Here is a 20,334-nt window from a genome sequence, read left to right on the forward strand (position 1 = left end):
TACACAGATTTAAGTTAAAGGTTCTGCTTTAATTAATGCCATCAGTGGTGTCAGAGTGAAAGAAAATAAATCTGAATTTTAACAGTCTTGTGCTCACTTTAGAAATCTAATCTCAGTCAACATATTTAGTTTGATGAAAAGGCACCCTCCTGGATGATATTCCTGAGGAGTGACCCTAAATAAATAAGCTTCCATGTCTGTTCTGTTTCCACAGAGCCTTTACCAGGCCTCTACCTCATACAGTGTAAAGGGTCACTGCTGTCAAAGGAGGGGATTCCTACCAGTCATCCCACAGGCTACTTGGATCTGCACTGAATTTCTCTCAACTTCTCAAGCCAGGATGGCTCCAGGTGAAGACATCACTTTGCTTTACAGAATTCTGTAGAAAAATGTCTCCTTGTTTTTCAAGATAAAACTTGAAAGCTGCTACTGAGTGATTATCTAATTGTAAACAATGCATTTAACCTCTCTGCATTTGTTCCTTGTCTGTAAAATGGGCAGAATAGTTCATTCATTCATTCATTCATTCAGGAAGGGTCTCCCTATGTAGCCCTGGCTGTCCTAGAAGTCTCTATGTAGACCAGGCTAGACTTATACTCATGGAGGGTTGTCTGCCTCTACCTCCCAAGTACTGGGATTAAAGGCATGCACCATTCTGCCCAGCTGGGGCACAGAGTGTCAGCGTCTTCTTCTCAGCCATTTCCATCCTCCTTCCGCTGCTGCCATCCTGATATGCTCTCACCATCTTGGAATAGCCTTACTGGCTTCCTCATATTTCTTGCCTTCTTCCACTTGGAAATCAGAAGGACTTCCTAAAAATGTTATCAGTTTGTGCTTAAAAATCTACTGTGACTTCCCCCAAAAGTCTGTTAAACTAAACTTGGCCTGAGGATCCATGCATGCTTTCACTTCTACTTAACAAACTCCTACTTAACAACTTTACTTTGTAAGTAAACTAACTGAAGACCTAATTTATGTCAAGCCCAAAAGAAACAGGGCTGAATGGCTAAGTGTAGTGCCCATTACAATGAAGCACATGCTGACCTCCAGGCTGTCTCTCAGCATAGCAAGTACCTGTTACAGAGTCCTTGCTGGCCTTGCAGCTCCTTCTCAGCTCTCCTCACCCTGCCCCCTACTCTGAAAGTTCTTGGGCTTGTCTTGCATCTCATTGCTAAATAACCCTGCCATTTTGGCCAAGTGCTCTCTTAGTTCACTCCCATGCCCCATCTCTGTCTTGCCCTGCTCTCTTGGTCCTTGCACTCCCTTCTCAGCCCAGTATAGTCCTCTGGTCTTGTCTACTCTACTACCTCCTCCCCATGCCCAGATGCCTCTGGGTGTACTCTTCCTCATATCTGCAATAAAAACCTCCTCAACCATACCTTGGAGCAGTTATGTCCAGATTTTATACAACTTAGGAGCACACTTCTGAGATAGACAGGGAGTGCTAATAAAGCAGCCAACTCAATCCCAGGCCAGCAGTGGTTGTGACCATGCTCAAACAAAGCAAACTTGGCAGAGAAAACAAGCCACCTCTGTACCCCACCTCCATTTTCTGACCCCAAGTTCTACCTGCCCACATTACAGGACAGAATTGTGAGCTTCTTTGTGGTCTCAGGGTGGCCTGAGTTGTTAATGGTTCTTTTGTAGTAAGTGTAGTTCATCTAAGTTTTTCCTTTTACGGCTCCATATTTATGAAGCTGGCTTTCTAAGACTAAGAGCTCTGTCTAATACCACTCTTTTGCTACAGTACCCTCAAAAATCCTTGCTCTAGGTTTAAAGATCATCTCTCATGTCCTCTAAAATGACCAAGTATACAGACATCAAGATGCATGATGTTCTTTTACCTGGAAATCCTTCCCACACCTCTTTTCTTGCCCTTTCGTTTCAACTTAAACATTATTTTCTCAGGGAGATCATGTGTGATGCATGTTAACTGTCTCAACAGTTCCCTCTTTCTCAACCACTTGCTCAATGGCCATCTTTCATAAAAGTGATGCTGTATTTTGCTGTCTTGTCTACTGATATTGCTCTAGAATTTTAACAGTTTAACAAATTTACATCTAACTGGTTAAATGAATCAATTAGCAAATAGGCAGAGAGAATCAAATGATGGTTACCCAAAGGGAAGGACCAACAGAACAAAGAGAGGGAGGAGAAACAGTTAAGATCCAGGAATGCAGCTGACAGGAGGGATAACTTGTAGTGGTCCACAGCATAGCAGGACCACTTTCAGGAGTATATTTTAGCATAACTAATAAGATTTTCAGTGTTCCTAACACAAAGTAATAATAAAAGTTTGAGATGACAGAATTACCAATTACTCCGATTATACCATCACACATATTTCTTACATATAAGCAGCACACTGTACCCAAAAATATGTTTTAAATATAAGAAAAGGGTATTACATAATATAGATATTGCCTAGCTTTTTAAAAATAAAATTTGTTTTTGGATTATTGTATTTTATGTGTATGAGTGCTTTGCCTACATATATATGTATATCATGTATGTGCCTGGTACTTGCAGAAGTCAGAAGAGGGCACTGGACTTCCTAGAACTAGAGTTATACATGGTTGTGAGATTATTTGACAGAGACCTGAGTGAGCCACAGAAACCCATAATGTATAGCCATGTGGTCACAACTGGCCTAGAGACAGCCAACTTGCAGCTGTCAGGAAAGCATGTTGGGAACTGTCTTTATACACGAGAACACCTATGCTGGCACTGTGTGGCTGGTGACAGTGAGACTGCAGCACTACAGAGGGGAAGTGTCACCTGTCCTTATCTACAGAAGAAAAAGCTGTGTCTTGGCAGTGATACAAAACAAAACTGTTTCCTCCCCTATGCAGTCTTCCTGTTACACTCTGTCCTTCCCTGCACGCTTGTCCAGCACCCTTCAGCTCAGAGTTCCTGCTCTTTCTTAAGCTTCTGCCATATATTTGAATGCCAAGTCACCAGGGAGTGACACAACTCAAAGGATTAGAAGGACAGGAGGTGTGGGTGTGGCTTTGCTGGAGGAAGTATGTCACTTGGGGTGGATTTTGAGGTTTTAGAAGCCCATGCCAAGCCCAGAGTGTCTGTCTGTCTCTGTCTCTCTCCCTATGTATCAGGATGTAGTCTAAGTCAGCACTTGCTGTATATCACCATGCTCCCAACATGATGATAATGGATTAAACCTCTGAAACTGTAAGCAAGCCCCCAGTTAAATGTTTTCTATTCTAAGTGTTGCCTTGGCCATGGGTGTCTTCACAGCAATAAAACAGTAACAGATATAGCTAAAAGTAGAAAAAGTAATAAAATGAATAACTAATCCCAATAAGATGGAAATGGCACCAATGGACTTCTGGAGGTATTTACACTTCAAAAGACAATTTAAAACAGTATTTTAAAGTTCCCAAGAGGAGCAAGACGATAGGCTATAATGTTATAGATTTCTAAACCCTCTAAATAAGTTAAAACTTTAGTATTCTTAACTTCCTTCATCAAACTAGGACTATAGAGTCCTAATTTCCTATGCGGCTCAAACTCCTTTCCTTCCATGCAATTCTACAGCCTTCCCTAACACACTCTGCATCCTCCTGCTTCCTATGTCTAGTCCTCCTTTAATGTTTTGGGGACTGAAAGCCATCTTCACCTACAAGTTGCTTCTCAGATGTTAACTAAGTAAATACTCTGGCTTATGTTAAGAAACTTGTAAAGCTTAGTAATACAGACAGTACTAACCTGTTGGATATTTCTTTTCAAACTGCCTTTGGTTTGGTGAACAGAACATTAATATTTGACTATTTCAGAGCAGTCTAGGAAATAGAGGCTCAAACCATAGTGCCATGGATAGACAGGAGTCTGAAAGCATTTGGCACGAGGGAAGTCTTGTCTAAGACAATCAAAAGCCATAGTAGTTTTTAAGACCTGAGACAGAGTAACTAGATTTTCCTCAAAGGGTTATTCCTTGACCTTGCAAAATAAAGAATCTCACTTTTATAAAGTTAAAGAAGTCATAGTGGTGGATTTTGAAAAAAAAAAAATTGTCTATGGTATTTTTGAAATCCAAGGATACTCCCTTGGCCTTGGCAAATTACACATCATCGATGTTTTGTGCAGAGTCCATTGAACCAATTAGGAACACGTATGAGAACCTCCCCCAGATGAAGTAAGCATTACAGCAATCAGATTTTGTTAACCAGCTGCTTTCTTAGTCAAGGAAATATGAATGTGATTTCCTTGAAATGGTGATGTTTTTAAGCTTGCTGGAACCTGTATGTGTTGGGATTTACCTGGAAGGCAGCAGTAGCGGCTTAATTTTATACATAACAGATTATGGATCTAACTTCTCAGCCTACACAGTATTTAGAGTCTCATCAGCTTATGGTGGCCTGTCAGTATGAATCTGCACAGTTCAGAGCTGGTTTCTTTCCATTTATCTCATTGAAAACTTAATGTTTCTTTCATGACAAAAGCTTTAGCATTTTCCTTCATAATTTTGAAAATATTAATTTTCCTTATTAAGCATTGATTACAGTTTTATGCTTAATGCTATTCAAACAATATATCCTATTGATATTTATATTTCTACTATTACTAATTATAATTAATACTCAGTAGGAAAAAAAAAAAACCTTCCTGTAACCTAATATTAACAGCTAGGTCTTGGGGGCTGGGAGACACTCAATTGGTAAAGTTCTTGCCATGTAAGCAGGAGGACTGAGTTCAATACCCATCACCCACATTAAACAACAAACAAGAACCCCAGGTTCAGTTGCACAGGCCTTTGATCCTAATAATGGAAGGCAGAAACAAGAGACTTGTTGAGCAGGTGAACACCAAAGTCAGTAACAGACCCTGTCTCAAAAAGTAAGGCACAAAGTAAGAGAGGAAGACACACCCACCCCACACCCATAAATACGTATGTTGTGTTGGGTGTCGGCTCACGTCTGGATAGACCACACTAGGCCAAAGCAGTTCCAGGTAGCAGAGGTTTTATTAAGAAAGACAAAAAGAGATAAAAAGGGAGAGGGAGGGAGGGAGGGAGAGAGGGAGGGAGAGAGGAGAGAGAGAGAGAAGGATAGGATAGAAGGTGGGGATAAGTTTGCCTTTTATCTAGGCTGTGATGTAGGCTGTTCACAGGTGAGTGTGAGGAGTGGGATCTGAGGAAAATATGTAGGGTTGTCATGGCAACAGATGTCACCTATGTGTGACATTCCTGAGTCTGGAGTCAGTTTGCCAAGTTGGCTCTGGATACCAACAACATGCATGTGCACAATTACTGCTTCTTATTAGAAATCAATCGATATGTAGAATATCTTAAAGGATGCTATCAAGGTGAGATTTGTATTGAACAGAAAAGAGAATACATGAGATGACTTGGGCTTGATTAGACAGAAGTGGAGTATGTAAAGAGAGATGAGAAAAAGGAAGAAAAGTGAAAAGTGCAAAGAAAACTAGGCAGTCATGAGAAAGGAGACAAATATGAAACTTACCTCACAAGCTCTAGAGCAGTAAGATAAAATCCAGCTTACAAAGGTGCTTTGATAGTGACTTCGAAATTATAGTGCAATATACAGGCAGCGCATTTGTTATGAAGGGTCAATGGCCAACAAGACAGTTGTGGTAGACTACAGAATACAAAGCAAACTGAAAGCAGTGCCCAGCTCCTAAGACAATGTGTGTGTAGGTGCTGCAGTGAGCATTCAGTGATTATGGAAACATCAGTGGAATTACTTTTAGGACTGATCTGAGTTCAACTAGAAATCAAAACCAAAGCTGTATTAGGTTTCAACAAGAATTCAATCAGCAACTTCACTTCTTGCTCTGTGTGTGTTCATTCATGTGAGTGCAGGCATACATGTGAGGATCAGAGGGCACTTTAGGTGTCCATCCTTTCCTCTCACCTTGTTTCAAACAGGGTCTTCTTAGGTGTTGCACCTGTGAGGCTAACTGGCCCATGAGTTCCCAGAGATTTACCTGTCTCCACCTTCCATCTCTCAGTAGAAATGCTGGGATTACAAATGCAAACTACCAAATCTAACTTTACACAGGTTCTGAGGATCTGCACTCAAGCCCTTAGGATCATGCAATAAATGTTTTACCCACTGGGCCATTTCTCCAGCCCTAAACCATTAACTTTAAATCAGAGTTTCTTGGCCTCAGCTCTACTGACATTTAAGGCCAGCCTGCTTTGTTGTGAGATGCTGTCTTCTACACACACACTGCAGGATGTTCAATGGCATTCTTGACCTTGACCTACTAAGAGCCAACAGAACTACTCTCTCCTGACTTTGAAGTGGCAATCAGACATGCTAAACATTGACTTAACTGACAGCAACAGCTCTGGAACCATAAGAAAAACCTAGGATTGCATTTATGGCTCTCCCATTATAAACTGAAAATAAAACATGGTAACTGGGAGCTGAATGCCTTATATAATAGCCATTAGTCACATTATGGCTAGTAAGAATTGAAATACTGTAAAATGTATTTAAGATTATAAAGATTTAGTATTTTAAAGAATGTAAACTATTTCAGTAATTTAAAAACAAACGTATTTTACTGATTATTATATGTGAAAGTCAGTGTGGGCATACAACTGTCACAGTGTACACGTGGAGACTAAGGACAACTTTCAGAAGTCTGTTTTCTCCTTCCACCATGGGATTCAGTAGTCACACTCATATCATCAAGTTTCCACAGAAAGCACTTTTATTCACTGAAACATCTTGCTGACCCTGGTTCAGTAATTTTTATACTGGTTACAAGCTAATGTGTTAACGTTCTGGATATAGTTAAGTTTAAATAAAAGACATTATTTAATTAAGTCTATCTGTTTATTTTTATCGTACTCTCTGATAGGTTGATCAAGCTCCAATAAATGGCTCAATACCTATCTATGGTCAACACAAATTGGGCTCCATGGATTATTATTTTAAAAAGATATAAAAATGGGAGGGTGTGGGAGGTAAGGAGATGATGCACGAGTGATTAGGTGAAGAGAGGAGTAGGAAGTGACTATGACCAAAATCCACAGAATTCTGTAAAGTCTTAAAATGTGAGCTACTTACTAGAAGAGTTAGCACTGCATATGTGGCTTGTGTTACCGCTCTACTGAACAGAGCTGAAGTCATCAATAAAAGTCATGCGTCACACCACCAGTGATGCGAAGAAGACAGATGAAGGAAGGCCACTCCACAGGGTTGTCCTCAGCATTCCCTTTGAATTATCTCAGTCTTCCTGCACCAGTGAAGCCTGGATATGCATTCCCAACTATCTACAATGCCACTTGAATCTCTCAGAGCAGTGGTTCTAAACCTTTCTAATGCTGCGACCCTTTAATACAGATCTTCATGTGACCCCCAGCTGTTGGGAGCCGACTTTAGCAGAAAGCGGCTAGATCAACTTTGCAGCCATCTGGAACCACATACCCTGACGAAAGATTTGGTTTTCAATAGCCTACAACAGCTGAAGCACACTCTGATATCCCACATATTTTGTGTTGCTGCTTACTGGCCCCAGCTGCAAGGTGCACGTGGTAGTCACGCCTGCAAGGCATTGCAGTTCACGTGCTGTCCACGTGCTATCTACACCATACATGCTTATAAGGCGCATGTGCTATCCACGCCTGCAAGGCATTGCAGTGCACGTGCTGTCCACGCTATAGACGCCTGTAAGGCTTACGTCATATCAACACCTGCAAGGCACGTGGTATCCACGCGCCTACAAGGCACGTGGCAAAAGCCTATAAATAGCTCAGAATTCCCTTCAATAAAGGAGACTTGATCAGAATCTCTGTCTTGTCTCCATTCTTCGCGTCTCTTCCCCTTTATCCCCACTCTCTCTCTCGCTAGACCCTGACCCTCGGACCGGAACGGGCAGTACGGGCTGCAACAGTTTGGCGTCCAACATCGGGCTCCAGTAAGTGCAACACCCAGCCATAAAATTATTTTTGTTGTTACTTCATAACTAATTTTGCTACTGTTATGAATCTAATGTATATATCTGTGCTTTCTAATCATCTTTTGGGGTTCATGACCCACAGACTGAGAACTGCTGTCCTAGAGAAACTGTAAAGTTAAATGAGCATCATCCCTCAAAGTTTTCTCCCCAACAGCTCATTTTAGTAAATGGTGCTTAATAAGTGGGTGCATCATCCATAGAGTTTCTTCTCTAAGTCATCTGCAACCTCTCAGCAATTCCTGCTTCTTAAATATTTCTGGAAACTTCCCTCTTCTGACTCAATTGGATAAGCCAAGTCACAGTTATGTCCCCTTTTATTTAACTCCCCTGGCTCTTGTTACAGTATACCCTATCACAGATGAAACACTTTGCTCATTGTTGTCTTTCCTATAAAACATTATACTATGGAAGGACACACTTAGCTTTCCTTATTACTTGTTACAATTCTGTTTCACTCATTTATGGATTAACAGATGAACAAAGTACTGCTCAGAGGTTTCTACTTACTAAGGAGCTGGACTACAAGAATGATGATTCCACTGCATGTGAGGTAAGGGGAAACATCTTTCCTTGTATACAAACATCAGGGCATATGTACTGGGAAAAGTACTAGGATTCTAGAAAGGGTAACATGAGAGAAGGAGAGAGGCAGAGGATGCTTAGGGACCACATGCCCCAGACTCTTCAACAAATCTATCATGCCTGAACTCAAATTGCAACCTTTCTTCAGTTCTGATACAGTTTGGTTCTGATACAGTTCTGGATGAGAAAAGAGTTCTCAAACAATCCCTCAGCCCTGCATCTAGATCATCACTCACAGCGGGGAATGTTCTGACTGTTTCTAAGCTTCCAAGAGAGCAGTTATAACTTGCTTGTCAATAGAGATGCTGTTATGGTTTATCCCATGGCCTTTTCCAACTTTAGACTAGTGATGGACTAGGGAATGATGGAGGCCGTCTTAGGCAGGAAGTTGGTTGATAATTCCCAATGAAAGGATGCTGAGGAATAGTCATTACATTGTGGAAGAATGGCTTACTTTTAGGAGTAGTTTTTGTTATCATGACTGTTCTTTATAGACCTCGGCTACTTTTCAATGAGTAAATGTGAAACAGTACATACTCTAGGATCGTGGAATCTGAGATGGGATAAGGACTGGGAAGGAAGAGTGGTCAGTTATTAAAGTGTTTGTCTTGAAAGCATAAGCAACCAAGGTCAATTCCCAACATGCCTGTAAAAAGACAGGCATGGTGGTATACAACTGTAATTCCAGCATGGGGATCTCTAGGGCCCAGCCCAGCCTTATCTGGGGTCCCAGGAATAGGCCATCTTTAAACACAAAGTGAAACAGGGAACAGAGAAACCCAAGTTTGACCTCTGGCCTTCACATGAATTTGTACACAAGTACATGCACACAGTATCTCATGATTTTTCATGTCCTACCCACTTCCCCATGCCCTGTGTCCTCCTCCATCCCCTTCATGTATGTCTGTATGAGGATGCCAGATCACCTGGAATTGGAGTTAGAGACAGTTATTAGCTGCCATATGGATGCTGGGAATTGAATCCAGATTCTCTGGAAGAGCAGCCAATCTCTTAGCTGTTGTAAAGTATCTCGCCTCACTAGTTCCTTTCTTTCTCATAAATAGTTCTCCTTCTACTATAATGTTGTGTGCGTGTGTGTGTATGTGAATGTCTATTATGTATGTATATGCACACAGATTCCACATATGAAAGAAAAACGTGATTATTTTATCTTCCCTATTACTCTGTCAGGATCTTCTGATGACTTTTACAGTTCAATATTCCTGATTTCAGCAAAAACATTTGATTCTCCAGTAAGAGCAAACAACTGAGGTATAACAAAACACAGCAATAAACTTAGAGAAAACAGACAGACAACTCAGACTGCCCCTCAGTTCTTCTGTTACTTTAGACAAATTCCAAGTCTCTTGACACCATGCATTTTCAATGGACATTTATGTGTCCAAAGCAACAAAACATGAAACATATATGGAAGAGTTCTTTTTTTGTGTAAAGCATAGACGAAAACCGCCTTTCTGTGTGTTAACATTTCATGGGGTGAGTTTGTTAGGAGTATCTACAAAGGCTGCAGGGAACAAGAGCTAACTTTCGCAGGCCTCCATCTCCTTGGCCATGCATGTTCAGTATTATGTACCTTATGAGGGCTGGGATTACAGGTGTCACTACCAAGCCCAGCCTTTCATTGTTGATACTGCATACAGAGAGACTGGGACTGGAACTAAAGCAGGGAAAAGGGGGAAAATACCCTTTAAAGTCACTGGTCTACAAGACAAAGTTTCAAGAACACACAGGTTATCATTCATTACTGACCAATTGGATCAGTGACAATCTTATCACTAAACACCTAACCTCCAGAGAGAAAATAAAGACCCACTAAAAGCCAGTGAATGAACAAAATGAGTCATAAATGAGGCAAAAATACAAACCTAAAACGCCAATCTCAAGACCAGACAGGCCTGTCTTAATTTTATCATAAATATCATCCAATGAAAAGTCGACAGCAATGGTCCTTGTTTCAACGTTGAATTTTTCTTCTGGAAGGGGGGAAAAAAAAAGACAAATGATGAGCAAAAGGGAAAATTAATACATGGCAATTATGATTAAATCTCTGGATAACATTATCCTTTCAAACCTTCTCCCCCCAATTTGATATGACATTTAGAGCAGGATAATTTTAAGCAATCATGAAACTATTTCTAAGAGATGATAGAGAGTCAACAAAACAATAGTTCAGCAATTAAAAGTCCCATCATCGTTCCTGGGCTGCCTGAGAGCACACTGTCAATTCTCCCTTGTAAATCAATAATGATAACTACTTTTTCAGACTCAGGCCCAAATAACAAAACGTGATTCATATCATAATACTATATACTCTTTAAATATCACTGCCTTTGTGATTTTAATTGCAAATCAATGTCTCTTAATCTCAGGAAGAAGTCTTTGTGTTTGTAAAGCAGCTTTTTTATTATCAATTTATTCTCTTATATCCTGCCCACGGTTCCCCCTCCCTCCTCTGCACCCAGTCCCTTCTCCCTTACCCCCTCCCAATCCATTCCTCCTCCATTTCCCTTCAGAAAAGGGCAGGCCTCTCAGGGATACCAACTAAACATGGCATATCACAATGCAGTAAGACTAGGCACCTCCCGTCATATTAAGGCTGGATGAGGCAACCCAGTAGGAGGAAAAGGATCCCAAAAGCAGCCAAAGTGTCAGAAACAGCCCCCCCCCCAAATTAGGAGTCCCACAAAAATATCAATATCTTTTATTTTTAAGATTTATATACTTATGTGCATTGCTGTTTTGCCCTCATGTATGTCTGTATGAGGATGGCAGATCACCTGGAAGTGGACTTAGAGACAGTTATGAGCTGCCATGTGGATGCTGGGAATTGAATTCAGGTACTCTGGAAGAGCAGTCAATGCTCTTATTTGTTGTAAAGTATCTTAAAGTGTGATACATTAAAAGAAAAAAAGTTCATTTTAGTAAAAACAAAGTGGAATGTGATCTTACTATAGTTTCTGGCCTGGTTAACAATTAAGTCACAACATTTAAAGAGGCACACAAAGTGCACGGTAATAAATACACATAGGAAAGACCTTGATGATCTCCTTTTCTTAAGACTATTAAAGTCCAAAGATTTGGGGATGGAAGTAAAAGCTTCTGAAGTGAGAACCGGGGGAAAACACTCTCCACAGTCAGCGTACAATGGTCATTTCCACCTTCACAAGCCAAACCCTTTGAGAAGTGTGGGATTTGAGGTCACCCAGACATAGGTGCTAATCTCATTCCCATACTTTATAGAATGACCATGAGCAAGACAGACATCATATGGGAGCCTCAGCATGCTCTTGTGACAATGAAGTAACCACTACCCATCTGAGGCCACTGGGCTCAGATGATGACCACTGGTACAGGAGGCACCTCACAAATGTTAGGCTTCTTCCTCCTCTACCATCTGCCCTCCTTTTCCATAACTGGATAAGGATGCTCTTCTTTGGAACTTAGGATAATTCAAAAGAATTCACATAAAAAAAAAAAATTCAGCTTCCCAAAATAAACCTTTCTTCAGTGGAAGTTACTGTGAACTCATCATGCAGTTTTCATGATTAATCCTCACAGGAAGTGTCCATTCTTGATCTCAAAGGATTTGTGGCTAAACCTAGAGCTGGCTTGTGACAGATTTGGTTTTTAGTTAGAGTCAATGAAAAGTATCGACCTTACATAGAAATTCATGCATAGCCTGGAGAGAAGAATTGACCAAGAAACACCTTTCCTGGTGTTAAAGGTAAACAGACTGTTCCTGTACAGTCAGTAATATGTGTTCATGTATTGAAGAATAAACTGTCACTTATTCCTGGGTCAACTCTGTCTTACTAGAAAATGCCTCAGAATTCCCCCATTCTATTTAACACTGACTTTAAAACAATCCCAGATTAACATGGAAAAACAAGCCCCTAAACAAAAGACTGAAAGTTAGCTTATATTCAATGTAAAATGTTACCTGAGAATAAAATACCTTTAGCTGTTTGATTTGAAGAACAATGCATTCTCTCCACATGAGCAATGAGTACTTAGTAACTGTGTCTAAAAACAAAAGCCCCTATACCTCTGATAAACTCACCCTTTGTACCACACAGGATTTGAGGAAGGCACATGCATTAGTGTATATATCACTGGATACAAATGATGGTAAAAATCAATTTGATGGACTTTTGCAAAGAAGGTTCTGTAGTAAAGAACTGCATGATGCCTTCTTTGTGTTTACAGATGGAACAAGCAACACGGCTCCTGCTGCTAGATACTGAAGATAATTAAAAGTTTTTAACTTACTCTAGGATAACTTCAAATCATGTTCAGGTCAAGAAAGCACAGGTTCTTTTTCCTTTGAGGTATTTCCCACTGCCTCTCCTATAGGTCTCCTCTTCTCTTCCTCTTCCTCTGAGCCTCTACCTATTTCCACCTCACCTGTAGTAAGAGTTGAAAGTCCTTGGCAAGTGGCCTGCTACTTCTCTCAGCTCATCTCCAGCTGTTCTTCCTACTGTTCCCCAGTTCTAGGACAAGGCTCCTCGCAGCTCCTTGAACACAGTGCTCCAGATACATTCAGGGCATTTGTACCTCCTTTCCCCTCTATCTGGAATGTTTTTTAAAATTCCCTGTATCTTGTTGGGTCCTTGAGCAAATATAACCTTCTCAGAGAAGCCTGGCTTGCCTAGCTTTTGAACCACTGACACCTTTGTTTTTAATAAGTATGGACTTGCTTGTCTCTCTGCCCCCAGTAGAACTGAGTTTCAGGAAGACAAAGACTAGGCTCTGTTTGACACACATGACCTCTCCATTTCATCTTCTTGCATTCACTCCCTCCCTGATTCAATGAGGACCATTCCTAGTATCACATACTCATGACAATGCCCAATGGAAGAAAATGGACACTTCTGTGCTAAGTCCCTTTCATTGACAGAAATATCTTTACAGAAGAATCCTGAAGACATCTACCACATTTCCTTTCTTAGGATCATACTTGAGACAGGAACTGTGCCTAAGCAATCAGATAGGAAGTAAGTGCGCACATCCTAAAAGGCTCATGTGGTAAGTGGCTACCATGCTTATTTCTTTTAGTTTTTTAGACTATAAAATACTGACACCATTTCCCCTGTCTCTTTTCCTCCCTCCAAACCCTTCCACATATCCCTCTTTGATTTCTTTCAAATTCATTGGTTGGAGACTGGTTCTAATGCTTTGATTTGATTGGGAATCTGCATGTCCAGACACTGAAGGTCCTTGTCCCCAGTTGGCTTTTGATGGATCAATAAAAATGCCAAGTGCCACTGGCCACTTCCCCAATTGGGCCTGAGGTAGCAAGGGAAGTTTTAGGAGTGCCCAGTCTTTGAGGTAGCCAAGGCATTTTAAAAATAAGCTAATGTATGTGTTTTTCATTCTCAGATCCTAAGATAGTTCCTGGGCAGTGCAATTCACTGGGAACACAAAGCGGTGTTGCAAAAACTCAAGTAGCTTCTGACATCATTAGTAGACACAAGCTCCCTGCTCTGTGTTTTCATCTCCCCCTTCCACAATGTTCCCTGAGCCTTAGGTGCAGGAGTTGAGTTGTTTTGTAGATGTATGGGCAAGAATTAGCTAACTTTAAACAGCACAAGGATAAAGGAAACACCTGGAACAGAAACAGCTACCATTGTATACCTGTAAAATGCAAGTACCCTTTGATGCCACCTTTACTTTACTACCTCCCTAATCAGGTATTTCCCAAGACTACCATCTATACCCAGTTCAGCAGCAGCCATCTGCTGGGGAAAAATAACAACTACACCAAAGCCTTAGAATGACAGGCCATTCTTATCCTTGTCCTTCCTCATCCTTCCAAGGTCCAAGGAATGACATAGCTTCTGCCAATTCTCTTAACAGTAGGAGATACTGTAGCATAAAGCCAATAGGAACAGGTGAATAGGATAAATACACACGAGAATGTGGAAACTGTTGTGGACATGAGATAAGCCATGTCGGTTGCTTCAACAAGGAAATTCTTGTTGTCCAAGCCATAGTAGTTCAATTAGCAGGAAATCATTGTGTTTTATAAATGGCTCATAGGAGAATCTTGTAGATTCTTAAGAAAAAAATTTTTTTAATTCCATTGGGGAAGCTAGGAGGTGGCTCAATGGGTACTCTGATGCGACAGCCATCCTAAGACCTCTAAGTATGGTTACTGATGCTGCAGCCATCTGTAAGCACGGGTACTCTGATTCTACAGTGCTGTAAGCAGGGGTGTTCTGATGCTGCAGCCAGGTTGCTGTTTTAAAGTATCCCAAATGAGTCTGAGGTCTAGTATAGAATTAAATGCACTTCTTATTCAACAGGGATCATTTTATCTTTGTTTTCACAGTACCTAGTGGGATACCTGGCATGCAACAGAGATCTCTCTGCTAGGGAAGCAGAAAGTGTATGGAGGTCAGCGTAGCTGGTGCAAGAAGCCATCTTCTTGATACTTCTTGATCTTCCCCTACAGAAATAAACTGGTTGGTAGCACCTGCTCATTTAAAACATAGTAACATAGCCAATTAGGCATCTTAAAGTAAGAGACAAACTTAAGACAACTCAATTCTTTTCCTCTTAATCTTCCCATAAACTCAAACACATTTGATCTTAATATCCCTTAGATACTAGCCAAGACTTGCCTTGGGGCTTGGATAGGAGGTTGAGGGCATCTGTCATGGGTAGTCTCACTGCCCCAGTCCCGTGAGAGTGAGAGGCTCTTAGGTAAATATTGCAACAGTCAGTGATCACCTATTTTAGGTCTGAATTTATCAAGTTTCATTTAAGTACAAACGTATGTTTAAAAGAAACTTCATTTTCACACAAAATTACACATCTTATATATTTAGAGATGAGAAAAAAAATGAGTTTTTTTGGTACTATTTCTGATTTTAAGAAGAAAACAAAGAATAAAAAGTCCCCTAACCAAATCCTTATTTCTAGCTCCTTCAGACCTAATCACATGCTCCAACCTCATCTCTGGGTGGGAATCTCCATGTCTCTCGACAGAAAGGACCTGCCTTTTGTGGCTCTGGAGGAAAGGTGAATGCACCGAGTAGAGAATGAACAGATCTGACTTCATGCTAGAAGACTCATTTAGTTAAAATTATCAGGTATACTGCAAAAAATAATGGTCTGTTCTTTTCATTGCCCTTGAAGAAAAACACTCATGATACTTCTAATCTCTTGTGAAAAGACCCACTTTCAGTCAAACCAAAAAAAAAAAAAAATTGTTCACAGCTCATTAGGATTCCATCCCCAAACAAGCATTTCTTTATTTGAAGCCAAGGTTATAGTATTTTATTCACTCTAGAGCTGTGATGAGAAGGAGCACTGGAGCACTGGCAATAAAGACTTTACATGGGCTTGCTCCACCCTCACGGCAGGGATATCTTCACTCTTTGAAAACGGAGCTCTACACTTGCTTAAGCCCCTCTTGAAAAAATTTTCTGAAAAAGATGCTTATTTTCTCCACCTTAAAACTTATCTGTCAATGGAACACCTGAATTATTTGTTTGTTTGGAAAGGAGATTTAAAAAAAATAGAAAAAGAAAACCCCATTACTGTGCTTCAGGTTACATGATATTGTCAGGAACAAAAAACCCAAAAAAACAAAAAACAAGTTCACTGGGAAGGAATGAGGCACATGTGGAAGCAGGACCTGAGTCTAGCTCTAGTGGTGGTGAACAAGGGTGTAGCTTTCACTACATCTCTTGGCCTGTGAAGCACAGGTGATGCTGTACATCCTGCACAGTTCCTGAAAAGATGCCCTGTGATAGCATGTTGAATATGCCTTATGAAACTCTAAGGTCAAGTGCATTCTTATGTCTACATAAGATAATGACAATGTATACAAGGATGGTGGTCTAAGGATGCATGGTTGTTTCTTCCTTAATAACAAAGGCTGTTGTAGGTATTACTTATGCTGTTAACACTGTTACCTCATCCCCCATGCTGGCTATGAACATCAGACTCTACTTTTAATGGTGATTTATTTATTATGTTATCACCCTTGGAACCCATGTCACAGTATTCTATTTTGAGCTTTCCAAACTAATGTCTAATTAGTTCTTTGACTCAGTTTGCTTTACACTACTTTTTGGAATCATTATGTATTTATTTATTCCAAAAAATACATTTTTATTTACTTTTGATTTCTAGAATCAGAGTCTTACACTTGATATAAATTTTCCTGATGGCAAGTTTTCTTTCTTCGTGTTTGTCTTAGTCACTGTTCCATTGCTATGATCAGACACATAACTTATAAAAGAAAGCATTTAACTGGGGCTTTTAGCAGTTTCGAGGGTTATGTCCACATGGCAGCAGACAGGTATAGTATGAGAGAAGGTATGGTGGAGGGGGGGAGATGGGGGGAGGGGGAGGGAGAGGGAGAAACAGTGACTAGACCTGGCTTGGGTTTCTGAAACCTTTTTTGTTGTTGTTGTTTTGTTTTGTTTTTGTTTTTCAAGTCAGGGTTTCTCTGTGTAGCCCTGGCTGTCCTGGAACTCACTCTGTAAACCAGGCTGGTCTCAAACTCAGAAATCCTCCTGCCTCTGCCTCCTGGGCTTCTGAAACCTTATAACCCACTACCAGTGACACACCTCCTCTAACAACTCCACACTTCCTAATTCTTTCAAACAGTTCTACTCCCTGAGTGTAGCAGGATACTTACTCTGCTACGTTGTATTCACAGTGGAGCTAGGTGATTAGGCAGTAGAAGAGGAGGTTGACCTGGGAGAAGAAGAGAGGAAGGAGAGGGAAGAAAAAGAGAAAGGGAGAAAGACAGGAAGGGGAGGAGAGATAAGGAGGCTTTCAGCCATAGAGAACCACAGATCGGTCAAAAGCTGTCCTGGGTAGCAACTTCTATCAAAAGGTTAGATACTGGGTAACAACTCTAACTGTGTGGGCATCTTGTTGATTGAGCATTTCTAAATATATAAATCTTTTAGATAATCATTAAGCTCTAAGAGTCTCATTTCTACCAGGTACTTAGAGGATGGCAGATATTGTCTGGGGTTCAGTCGAGCTGGGTGCCAGGGCCTGAGCATCTAGCTAGCTAGAGCTCTGGTCAGAGCCAAGGAGCAGCAGGAACCATGGTGGCTGCCCGAGAACAAGCCGGACCAGGTGCTATTTTCTAAATATCATCTCTACACCTGAGAACTAAGCATCCAAACATATGAGCCTATGGGGCCATTCTTATTCAAACTACCACAGTGGTTATCAGTGTCTCAGATCTGATAAAAGAAGCTGAGGACATTCCTAATATCCACAAGACAAGAAGAACAGATCCCAAATGCTAACACTCATGTCTACAAGGAGCATGTGTAGCCAACAAAGTGCCTGCTCCCAGCAGGAGTGTCTGGTTCTGTTGCTGTTGCTTCATCTTTGTCACTCAGGGTCCAACAGAACCTGCTGCATGTAACATGAGGTCTGATTGAATAAAGGCAAAAACATACTGCGTGGCACCTACATGGCAGGCTTCACTGAGGACAACAGGTAATGCCCTCAATTGATGAAGAGAATGGATGCTGTTCTAATAAATGTGAACAGATTATCAAGGAGTGAGCAACATGCTCATGCTGGGTGCGATTTTTAAACAGGACACAACATCTGCATGGAGGTTTTTAAAAAGAAAAAACAAAAACCAGCCATACAGAAAGTAGAAAAAGGCACAAACTGGGGGAGGAGGACATGTTATAAGAACTCCTGTGGATACCATGTGTGGTGCACAGGCACAGGGAAACCTGCAAGGTTAAAAAAAAAAAAAAAAAAAAAAAAAAGGAAAGACGATCAATGTAGGAAAAAGTCAGTGAGGTTGCAGGTGTCAGGATGACAGGCAGAGCAGCTTCAGAATTTGCAGAACTCAGTGGGAAATGATGTAGAGCCCTATGTTAAAAAGTGACTGAGATTTTCAAGATAGTGACAGCAGACCATTAAACAAGGATGGGTCATTCCAAGGGTGGAGTCCTGTACAAACACACCTGTCATATACCTAGAAGATCGTCCTGTGGCAAGGCAACATTTACCAGGGGTTGTAAGCACTTTGCATCTAGTGTGTTGTAACTAGTAAGCTAGGACATGACAAGACCACACCTGCTTTTCTGGAAGGACATAGTGTGGCAGAGGATCCACAGCTTATTATAACAAGCAAAGGTGACAGAGAAAGGACTACACATCTGATTCATGAGTCCCCAGAGAGGGTTATTCGCAGAGACAGCAGTGGGGACAGGAGAGGGGCCAGTGCAGGGTGCCTGCAGGATTCCACACTATTAGCTGCTCAGCTTCAGGGAGAGAGAACACAATGGTTTTATCCATTCATTTAATTCAGAAAGCTGGTTATTATCATATCTTCCAGCTAAAATAGTCCTCTTGGTCTTACAGATACTGTGATTGTATCTCAGTGTTTTCTTAAATAATGTAATACAATGTTTCTGTTATGTTGTAGTAGAATGAGTTTTTTCTTCTCTTTGTTGGCCTGAAAAACGAAATGAGATGTGAGCCATGTAGAATAACAGAACTAAAAATCAAGTTAGAAGGCAGTAACAGTTGTTTTTGTAATCTTTCATTATCCTTTTTAAGCACAAGGACTGATAAGCATGGAAGTCAGATACCCACAGCACCGTTCTTCTGGAATTGCTGGCGCTGATGCTTCTGAGAGTATCTTTTAGTATCATTTTGTTTGTAAAAGGTTCCATTCTGGTTTTGTGAAATCTTGCCTGAGGTTATGCTTTTCAAGATCTGAATCTATTGCTTTGGTTTGGGGAATTGGGATTGGGCAGTAAGAAGTTATTTTGTTTTACAATGTATGGGATGGGGATTGGAGGAATAGAACCCAGGACTTGGCAAAGACTCTATTCTAAACTAAATTTCTAATCTCACTGAGGCATTCAGAAGGGCTTAACAATTGCTTTTTTGTTTGATTGGTTTTGGTTTTAGTTTTTGAAAACAGGTCTCTCTGTGTAGCTCTGTTTAATCCCAGCACTTGGGACACAGAGGCAGGCAGATCTCTGAGTCAGTTCTTTTCTTAGTAAAGAAACTTTAGAAAGAAATAAATTTAATCAAAATCACAAAGCTAAACCAAGTATTTGTTATCCTATTACAATTAACTGTTTTAGAACATTTTTCTTTAAACAACATGGAATTCTAAGTAAGTAGCTCAGGGTGTCTTAGGATTCACTGTGCAGCCAAGAAAGACCTTCATGACCCTCCTACCCCTGACTTTCTGAGATGGGTTTACTATGCAGCTTTGGCTGACCTGAAACTCCCTATGCAGACCAGGCTGGCCTTGAAGTCAGAGACCTGCCAGCTCTTCTTGAGTGCTGGAATTAAAGCCATTCACCACTATATCCAATTGACTTTGTGTGTGTGTGTGTATGTGTGTATATATATATATATATATATATATATATATATATATATATATTTTTTTTTTTTTAAAGTTCTATGAGATAAGAACAAACAAAATATTATTCAGATTTGGCAGATACTGTATCAAAAAATTCAATGAATGAACCTGCCACTTCAAGTAAAGCAAGCAACACTATTTGTTGTCTATGATAAAATTTAAGCTTTTAAATAAAAAGCACAGTTTTGGAAGATTTATACCTACCACTACAAATCTGAGAAAAGATTTTTCTGATGAGAATGGGGTTGATGTTAACATTTGTGACAGTCCATAATGTACCAACATTCTGGAACAACCTATAAAACTCCCAAACCAATACTTCCCAGAGCCTAAAGGGATAAAATGTTGACAGACACCAAGATCTATTCCATGTATAAGTAGACAATACATTTTAA

General features: G+C 40.5%; 1 protein-coding gene across 1 annotated transcript in view; it reads right to left on the reverse strand.

The window, feature by feature from the left end:
* Positions 1-20,334, reverse strand: part of Hsd17b12 (hydroxysteroid 17-beta dehydrogenase 12) — a 125,194-nt gene that overhangs the window by 44,195 nt on the left and 60,665 nt on the right. Inside the window, exon 4 of the mRNA XM_034496243.2 lies at positions 10,419-10,526. Within this exon, the coding sequence (XP_034352134.1) occupies positions 10,419-10,526 (108 nt within the window). The remainder of the gene's footprint in view (positions 1-10,418; positions 10,527-20,334) is intronic.

Source organism: Arvicanthis niloticus, chromosome 2 (assembly GCF_011762505.2).
Source record: "Arvicanthis niloticus isolate mArvNil1 chromosome 2, mArvNil1.pat.X, whole genome shotgun sequence".
In the NCBI taxonomy this organism is placed as follows: domain Eukaryota; kingdom Metazoa; phylum Chordata; class Mammalia; order Rodentia; family Muridae; genus Arvicanthis; species Arvicanthis niloticus.